Genomic DNA, 9,757 nt, shown 5'->3' with positions numbered 1-9,757 from the left:
ACACATATATATAAAGCTTGCATAAACTAAACACAATGTTTTACTTTTCAAATCATACCATTTTCTACCAGATTCAAGAACATCTCCAAGTAGTAATGAGTAACCAGTGTTAAAGTCTGATTCCCTCATTAGTTACACCTTGAGCAAATGTCATCCTCTTTCCATTTCCTCACCTGCAAAACAGGGATAATGGGCAGGGATGCAAAAGAAGTCTGGCACCCAGAAGAGCTGGGCATGGTACCTGATGCATAATAGATCCTTGGTGTTCACCCCTGCTCCTCCCTGATCTTAATAAAGGAGATTAGATTGCTGTCAAATGTTCTGGGTGTGCTTTAAAACAGTGCTTATCAACTGTTAATGTGTGGCCCAATTACCTGGGCAATCGTGTTAAAGGTCAGTCTTTGATTCAGTGGAGTTGGGGACAGGGTTTCTGCCTTCTCAACAAGCTTCCAGGTTATACTTATGCTGCTGACTGTAGATTAGGCTCTGAGCAGCAAGAATTTAACAGGAACTTCATTATTTAACACAATTACCACACAAAAAGTCCTTAAAAGGGCTCCACAGCTTATCTGTTTGTTTAAAAAATTAACTCTTCAGCTTCATGCAGTCACTGACCCAAACACCCAGCACCAGCCAGGCCAGGGCAGAATGAATATGTCCTTCGGCCCTTGAGGTTCACAGCACTCACCCTTCTACAGGAATGGTCCCTCCACCACTCTTGGCTTTTTGGTCTTATCCTTTGCCTCTGATGACTATTGCCCCTTAATTAGCATCCACTACCCTGTCATCTGAATAATTACATAAGTGCAGCTTGCACTCCTGCCAGCAATCTTCAAACAAACTGATAAAAAACAAGATCTTATGTTGATTTTTTAAGTAGACAAAAGTGACCCAAATAGAAGTTACCCGCATACCACCAACAGTGGAATACATACCTGTTCTAACTTCCATTCAAATATGCTATGGGAAGAGTTGATTTATTTTGAAATAATCAAGAGAAAGTACTGATGTATTTGGTTAATTGTAAATACCAATATAAATGTAGCAAGCAGTCGGTAAAACAATTCAACCACACTAAAATCCACCTTAAACTCCTATTGGGAAGGGCTGCAGGATCTCTGAACTGTTTTTTTTTTATTCGGAGTTTCCGCAAATACTGGAGGGTCTTGGTAATTTATGGGTGCATTCAAAGTAAATTATCCATTTGTAGAAGAGGGGGCGGGCTTTTCACTGAAAGCAATTAATAGTTTTCTAATTTCCCAGGTGGATCTCCATTAACAACCCACCAAACAGCCGGGCCGTCTGAATCACGCATCTCAGAACGAACAGAACGCTGTCTGCCCACTGCAGCCTTAAAAACCAACCAACCAACCAAACCTCCCAACTTTCTAACTTTCTGAATTGGTAATACATTTCCTGGGAAAAAACCCTCGAACAGCACAAAAGAGTGTACAGCGAAAAATATTCTCCTCCCATCATTACCCACATCCCTGTCCTCCCAAGAGACGATCACTGGCTCATTTCCTAAAACTTTTTATTAGGGAAAGTTTAAAGAATGCAAGCAGAGAGACTGGTATGAGCCCCATGTACGCGTCCCTCTGGCTTGTTTTACTCTTCCTCGCCCAGTTTGTAGTTATTTTAAAGAAATTCCAGAAGCCATATCATTTTATCCACCAAAACTTTAGTATGTCTTTTTTTTAAAAAAAAAACAAAAAACATATGAGCTATCGCACCCAACAAGGTTAACAGTAATTCCTTAATATCATCCAGTATTCTCTGGTTCACTTTCAACCGGTGCGAGACAGACGGACAGAGAACTACGAAGCTAAGGGTGAGAGGTTGGAGGGGGCGCATTAAACAGCCGAGGTTGACATCTCTCGCGGCCGTCACGTGCCTAGGGTCCCCGGCCTATAGGTTTCGGTCGTCGTTACCTGCTCCGGGCCAGCACCGGCCAAGCAGCGTCGAGGGCGGCTGCGAGACACGAGCGGGATCCCGCCTCCCCACTCCCGGGCGGTGGCCCCAGAGGGCCTGGCGCAGCTGCACAACCCACCGTCCCCAGACACTGGCGGGTCCCTGGAGGGGAAACGATTGACACAGCTGCCTGCACTCTGCCCTCCCCCTCCCCCTCCCCTGTGGCACGTGAGTCTCCCGGCATCGCCAGCAGCTGGAAGTAACTCCCGAACCCCCGCGGACCAAACCCGCTGCAACGCTTATCCCGCCTCCCGCTCCCGCGCCGGGCTCTCATCGCAGCGACCTCGCGGACCCGGACTACAACTCCCGTCGTGCCCCGCTGTTGGGCCAGTGGCGGGGGCCGGAGCATGCGGGGAGCGGCGCCTGCGCGGCGGTTTGAGTAAGCGGCCGCGCGATTGGCTGCGGGGTCAAGTATCCGCGCGGGGCCTGTGGGAAGCGGAGTGACGGAGCGAGCCGCTGTTGGAGGAAGGAGGTGGGGGCCGGGAGCGCAAATGGCGTTGAGATGGTTCAGGGCCCTGTTCAAACTCCAGCGCTGACCATTCACCGGCGGAAGCGGCGGCGCAGGAGGCGGCGGCGGCTCAGCGGGAGCACGTAGCGAGCGGGCTCCTGTACCGGCTACGGCAGCGGTGGCCAGAGAGGCCTAGGCCCGGGCCCGGCTGGCGGCGCTCAAGGCGGGGAGGGAAGTTGCGGTGCCGCCGCTCCTCCCCCCCTCCACCGGTTTCCTATTTACCCAGAGCGGAGTCGCGGGTTCTGACGGTGGCGGAGCCCCTTGCTTCTTCGAGCGCGAACCGGCTCTGTTCTTCCCCGCGGAGCTCCCGCGCCCGTCGGTAGGCCCTTGGGAGTGGGAGAGGTGGAGGCGGCCCGAGGCCAAAGCACCCGCCAGGCGCCAAGGGTAAGTGAGGTTTCGGGCGGCTGCGTAGGCCCGGAGCGAGCCAGTAAGGGTAGGGGAGACGGGGGTCTGGGAAGAGGTGATGGAAGTCTCGCTAATCTCATCCACCTAGCCTCTGAGGAAGTTGGGCAGGGAACGACCTGAAGAACTCTCTCCTTCCTCTTATTTTTCCTTTTTCTGAGTTCTTTCCGGGCGGCTGCTGATTACTTTGCTCTACGAGCGTGATCCAGTGTGTTGGTTTCAGCCCTGAATCGTCTGCGGTCTTTTCCTCCGTCCCGGCCGCCACTGAGGCCTTGCACTGCCCTGGGGATTCGGTGGCAGAAGCTTCCGGGGCGTCGGAAGCAACATCCCTTTCCTGGGCGGTGGGGGTGGGGAGGAGAAAAGTTGCTTGAGCTTGCAGCGGAGGGGGCCGCCTCTGCAGCTACCTCCCGGCGCACCGCCGCCCCCAAGGTGAGGATTTCTGGGTGGTTAGGTTTGCCTTTTCCAGCTTTTATTTCTCAACGGAAACTCCTAAACCTTTGGGGATCCGAAAGACGCTACATTTGGATTGGGGTTAAGTGTGAGGACTTTTTATCGCAGCGTAATTTGCTGGAAATATGACCTGGCTTTAGGTTTTAAGGCAAAGGCCCAACGACCGTAGAGACTTAGTTATGAATCATTCTTTCCTTTTTAGTTATATTAGTCTTTGGAGTTTGAAGCCTGAGCGAGATAGCCTGTGTACTTGAGATATACTTAACATATCATGTCAGTTATGTCCACTTAGTTTTGAATTTGTACGTACTTAACACGCTAGGCTTAGAAAATGCCATTACAATAGTGTGTCTAGAATTTAAAAGCATTATGGGAAACTGTAAAGGAAATCAAACGTAGGGGGTATTATATAATGAACTGCCATGTACTCATCGTTCAGATTCAGCAGTTTCTAACTCTTAACCAAATATTTCTTCTCTACACACTTTCCATTCCACACTTAGAGAATCTCTTGACATTTCGTCAATATTTGAGCATTTATTTGTAAAAGACATGGGCTCTTAAAATAGAAGGATGATTTTCTAATTGCTTAAAATAATTAACTCCTTAATAGCAAATACTTATCTGCAGACTTTCAACGTGGCAACAGCGAATGCTTTGGGCCATTTTTCCAGTTAGGTTTCTGAGGGTCTAAAGGAGCTCAGGTCTAGATTATCGGTTTGGCTTTTTTATGTGACTACTGTGTTCGTGTATCCAAAATGTTCCAGCTTTGTTCGCGTTTATGTAATTGCAGGCCTATAGATCAGGGCTTTACGTTCTTGGAGGAATGAAAAGAAATGACTATTTTTTCATGTAGTTGCCAAATATAGTTTTGTTTAGGCTATTCTTAAGAAATATAAGAAGATTCTTTAGTGTAAATCTATCATAGAAATAGAAATATATCTTAGGAAAGTTTTGTGACTTGTTAAAAGGTCTTCAGACAAACAATATTCTCTTATTGCAGATGTGTATGTTGACTAAATTATTATTTTGTCAAATTAGAATTGGCTTCTAACCAAACAAGGTTTGAAGCCTTGGGAAAATCCTCCAGTTGAATATATGTAGAAGTAAATTCATAGTGATTCATTATAAATTTCAAGAATTAAAGTTAGTAAAGAGAAAACATATCTATAGGTCAAACACATTCAAAAGTATAAATCAAATATTACTGTATTGTAAATTTCAAAGTATGAATTTTTTTCCAAGTTCCTGGCAATTCTTCATTTTTTTTTCTAGTTTAACATACTGATATTTAAACTTCAGAAAGACAAGCTTTAAGAAATTGGTAAGAATTGATACTTTAAAAAGTACCATAACTTGCTTTAGAAATGTTTGGCTTTTGACTTACTGTCCTTAAAATTTGTCCTAGTATTTGTTGTTATGATGTAGAGAAGTCAGATGAATCAGTTTACCCTTTATAAAGCGAAGGGAAAAATAAAAGTTACTTGTTTGTATTGCTTGTATAGTAATCCATGTACCTGTGTAATAATATGCTAGAATTAACCAGCTCCAGAAAATGTAACTCAGCAAAAAAAGCACAGCACTATAGGGACAAGGAAGATGAGTAAGTGTGGTTTCTTAACACTTAGGGAGATGACCAACTAAGGAACGTTTTTCAAGTTACAGTGCAAATTATGAAGGATCAGAATATATAAAGCTGGGTTAAAAGTTGTAGATTCTAATACATGAGCAAATAACACAATTTTTTTGACTTTTTCTCCCTCATATGAGTAAGTGCTCTGAAATTTCAAACAACTAAATTTAGCCAATTATTTGATATTTCTGGGATCCTGAAAAAAATGGAGCATTTTATGCTTAAGATTTTATACAGGGGTAATTACCTTATTCAGACTGTTTCTTTAAAAGTGATTTTATGAGACTAGTAAGTAGATTGATGTGATTGATTTTCTACTATAAGTTGGTTTTGGAGATGTTGTATTATAAAGTTGGTTAGTGCTTTCTTCCTTTGTAAGTAGCATATGAATAAGAACTCATTGTAAAAGAAATTGACCTATGGAAGTTTAGAGTAAGAAAGAGCCTCTCTCTACACTTCTGCCCCCAATTTATTCAGCCATTTAAAAGATCTTTGTCTTGAATGTTGAAAAGATGCATGAGGAGAATCTCTGGATTCTTATTTTTATGTTCAGTTTTAACACTTGTTAAGTATTTGGTGATTATATATTTTCTTGCATTTTTTTTTTTCTCCACAGAGAATATGAAACAGGTGTCAAAATGACATCCAGATTTGGGAAAACATACAGTAGGAAAGGAGGAAATGGCAGTTCAAAATTTGATGAAGTCTTTTCCAACAAACGGACCACCCTTAGCACAAAATGGGGGGAGACCACATTTATGGCTAAATTAGGGCAGAAGAGGCCCAATTTCAAACCAGATATCCAAGAAGTTCCGAAGAAACCTAAGGTGGAAGAAGAAAATACTGGAGATCCTTTTGGATTTGATAGTGATGATGAGTCTCTACCAGTTTCTTCAAAGAATTTAGCCCAGGGTAAGGGTTCTTCTTACTCAGAATCTAGTGAAGCTGCTCAGCTGGAAGATGTCACTTCTGTACTTGAAGCTAATAGCAAAATTAGTCATGCTGTGGGTGAAGACAGTGTTGTATCTGATAAATGCTTAAATTTGGAGGATACTTTGCTTGGGAAAGAAAAGAGCACAAATCGAATCTTAGAAGACGATGCAAGCAAAAGTAGCTGTGCTAAATTAATAACTGCAGGTAAGTTTTGATTTTCTTTATTCCGAGTCAAGAGTTTTGTGTAGGCCATTTAGTTAAATCACTTAAATTCTAAAATATACTACTTGGGGTTTCTTTTGAAGATATCACTAATGGGGACTGTAGATAATTTTGCAGAAGAAATTTGAGAACTTTAAAGAAACTAGTTGGGGGTTGAAATTTCACCTAAACAACTTGAGTATTAATGTTTCCAGACTCTTATTCATGGTACGTTTTAGGAAGAGTCTTTCCCTAACTCTCCATTTCCAATAAGAAAAATTTCATTTTATTGTGTTACAAACATGTATCTCATTGCTGTTAACTGTGGAGGATTTGGATTGTTATATTGATAATGAAAATGAGATGAGGATTAGGTTTGGGAGTGTTAGACTTTCTCCCAAAACTAGTTTAGAAGGATTAAGGAGGTATTGAGTGGAAATACTGAATAATTAAAACTTCATTGCAAATTGAGACTAGTTTGGATTCTGTTCAGCACTGGTAGCAACTTGAATTAATGGATTCTAATCTACAAAACTAGTTGTATTAAAAATTTTTTTAAATTTTGGTATCATTAATATACACTTACACGGGCAACATTGTGGTTACTAGATTCCCCCTATTATCAAGTCCCCACCACATACCCCATTACAGTCACTGTCCATCAGTGTAGTAAGATGCTGTAGAATCATTAGTTGTCTTCTCTGTGCTATACTGTCTTCCCTGTGTCCCCCCACCCCACGTTATATGTGCTAATCGTAATGCCCCTTATTCCCCTTATCCCTCCCTCCCCACCAACCCTCCCCAGTCCCTTTCCCTTTGGTAACTGTTAGTCCATTCTTGGGTTCTGTGAGTCTGCTGCTGTTTAGTTCCTTCAGTTTTTGCTTTGTTCTTATACTCCACAGATGAGTGAAATCATTTGGTACTTGTCTTTCTCCGCCTGGCTTATTTCACTGAGCATAATACCCTCTAGCTCCATCCATTGTTGCAAATGGTAGGATTTGTTTTTTTTCTTATGGCTGAATAATATTCCATTGTGTATACGTACCACATCTTCTTTATACATACATCTACTGATGGACACTTAGGTTGCTTCCATGTCTTGGCTATTGTAAATAGTGCTGTGATAAACATAGGGGTGTATATGTCTTTTTCAAAACTGCATTCTTAGGGTAAATTCCTAGGAGTGAAATACCTGGGTCAAATGGTATTTCAACTAGTTTGTATTTTTAAAATGTTAATTTGTAAATATGGAATCTAGCGTTCATTCTGAAAACACTATATTTTATCAGTTGTATCCCTATTCCTTTTGTAAAGGATTTGAGACTTGTAGTAAATGATAGAAGTTCAGTTGACTAAAAGACTGAAGAGCTACAAGTGGAGGTTGCAGGGAGAACAGTGTACATGCCTTATCAGCAACAGGGCAAGGATGGCACCATAGTTGGAAACAGACCTTAGTTCTCGACTTCTTGGCAAAGTTTAAGGATATCAAAGGTTATATATAGATCTTGTATTTTGAAAGGAAGTAAATAAAAAACTTTACTAGTACTGAATTTTTGAGAGGAATTTGTCCTTTGGAGGCTTTAATATAAGGCACCTCAAACAGTATAGTAAAAGACCGCCTTGAATAATTCTCCTAAAATGCTGAACATTTTCCACTTTTTTTCTCACCCTGGATGGGAGGATGAGCCAGCTGTTATTGTCATTCTCTTGATCCTCCCAGTTAATTCTGATTTGGCTGTCCTTACACTTTTCTCATATTTCTCATGAAGCATCGTTCATAACTTAAGTAGATTAAATTTTCATTAAGAAAAGCATAAAACTCCTAGATCAACTCCTGAAAAATGTATTATAATCATAGAACTAATGAGCCAAAATGAACTGTTAACTCAGCTGTCGTTTTTTCAGATGAGGCTCAGAGAGGTCAAGTGACTGTCCAAGGTTGGCAAGTGGCAGAACTGGAATGAGGTTTATTTACTGATTTTCAATATGTTGAGTACCTTCTGTGTGTCCTCCACTGTGTTAGACTACGAAAATGCTGTTCTATTTCAGTTACCTAGTGCTCTCACACCATATCTTGCCAGTGTTGATTCTGTTAATTCTGATAGTTAATCCACAGTGCAGTGCAGATAGCCTGGAGAAAGGAAGATGAGGCTGTGGAAGTGGTGCAGCTGGTAAAGAAAGGCAGACACAGGCTTTCCCAACAGTTATCTTTGGGAGAGGGTGGTGTTTAAGTATGGGAGAATAGGAATTTGGAAGTTAAATATTCTTAGGCAGTAGGTGCTTATATATCTTTGCTGATGTTACATCTATATATGTCCAAACTGCCATTTGAAGTTGTTTGGTGAGAACTGGAAACCTTTTTCTGTAGAAATGAGATACTAGGTTCCCATTCTAATGTAGCTGAATTGTATTTGTGCCGACAGGGTGATCTAACTAGGAATCCAGACTCCATTATGATAGGTTTGTGAGGAAAAAAATGTATCCTAAAGTAAATGTTCAAGAAGATATTGTCACTCTTCCTTCCTCCTTCACAAGGCACCCTTAGTTGGAAAGGAATGGTGTAGCACTGTGAATATTTATTCCCTCCTCTCCCATGGCTGCCCGGAGTTGCTGCAGCGCTGGCAACCCCTGTAGGATAAGAAGGGAAATTTGAAGGAGTGCTTTTAATTGTCACGGCAGTGGGGATCTTAGCCCAACTTCCTGTAAACCATGTTTATAAGTTGTTTATACTTCTGGGAATACTTTTATGTCATGACTTTTCTTTGCTTCTCACCTGTAGCATTTGGGCATTTCCCTGTGTCTGAACTCTTCTTAAATTATGTCTGTCAGGTTGCCGTCATTGCCTTTACTCTTACTCAGAAAGTCTCTGGTTTTAGCTGAAGTTTACAAACCCAAATCTAAGTCTTTGATAAAAGGATTCTGCACATCTAAAGTGGCTCCTAACACTTTGAACTGAAGATTCTTTTGGTAATAATACAAATTTGGACTCAAGTAAAAGTGTTTGTACATGTACTTAGTGCAGAAATTCTTTGCAGGTCATGTTCAGGCATTTTATTCTAGACCCTTTGAGAAATTTTATGATCAGGCTTATTCAAAATGTGCAAGTTAGGTTCCATAGTATCCTTCCAGTGAAGTGTTCCTGCTCATTCAGATCATTTTTCACTTTAGAATCATATCACATCATTGAAAGGGCTTATGCAAGCTCCAGCTTATTGTATCATTTCTCTTGACATTAAGTTTTATACAAGGAGTATGTGGTTAATTATTAGCTAGTATTATAGTTCTTTGTTTTAAATTAATATACCAGGATAGTACAATACCTAAAAAAAGTGTCTTATTTGAAGAGGAAACTCAGCATGAGGTTCTGATAAGACATAATGGTTGCCATTTTCCTATAGATGCTTGATGGGTAAGGGAACCAGAAGTAAGATTACAAACTGAGTGAAAACTGGAAGGAAGGATTGAGTTGCCAAAACTTCCTAACTCTTGATTTAAAAACAAACAGAAAAACTTGTACCAGCTTCAACAGTTGTCAGTATATGGCAAATCTTGTTTTCATCTCTTCTACACACTACTCTTTCCACTTTCCATCCTCTGTCCCCTGGATTATTTTAAAAGCAGGTCAGGATTTCTTATTTTATCTGCCTATACTTTAGTTG

The 9,757-nt window shown here is 41.4% G+C and overlaps 1 protein-coding gene across 3 annotated transcripts in view; it reads left to right on the top strand.

The window, feature by feature from the left end:
• The first annotated feature begins 2,412 nt into the window (after positions 1-2,412).
• Positions 2,413-9,757, top strand: part of WAPL (WAPL cohesin release factor) — an 87,440-nt gene continuing 80,095 nt past the window's right edge. For 2 of the 3 annotated variants that reach the window (XM_073241122.1, XM_037002678.2), the window contains exons 1-2: positions 2,413-2,863; positions 5,581-6,101. In XM_073241122.1, coding sequence (XP_073097223.1) covers positions 5,603-6,101 — 499 coding nt within the window. In that variant the 5' untranslated portion in view covers positions 2,413-2,863; positions 5,581-5,602. Of the gene's footprint in view, positions 2,864-2,908; positions 3,311-5,580; positions 6,102-9,757 lie in introns of those variants that run through there. The other variant, XM_073241121.1, reaches the window with a different exon arrangement.

This window comes from Manis javanica, chromosome 7, assembly GCF_040802235.1.
Source record: "Manis javanica isolate MJ-LG chromosome 7, MJ_LKY, whole genome shotgun sequence".
NCBI lineage: Eukaryota > Metazoa > Chordata > Mammalia > Pholidota > Manidae > Manis > Manis javanica.
The sequence above is the reverse complement of the archived record's forward strand: the minus strand, read 5'-3'. Positions and strand labels throughout refer to the sequence as shown.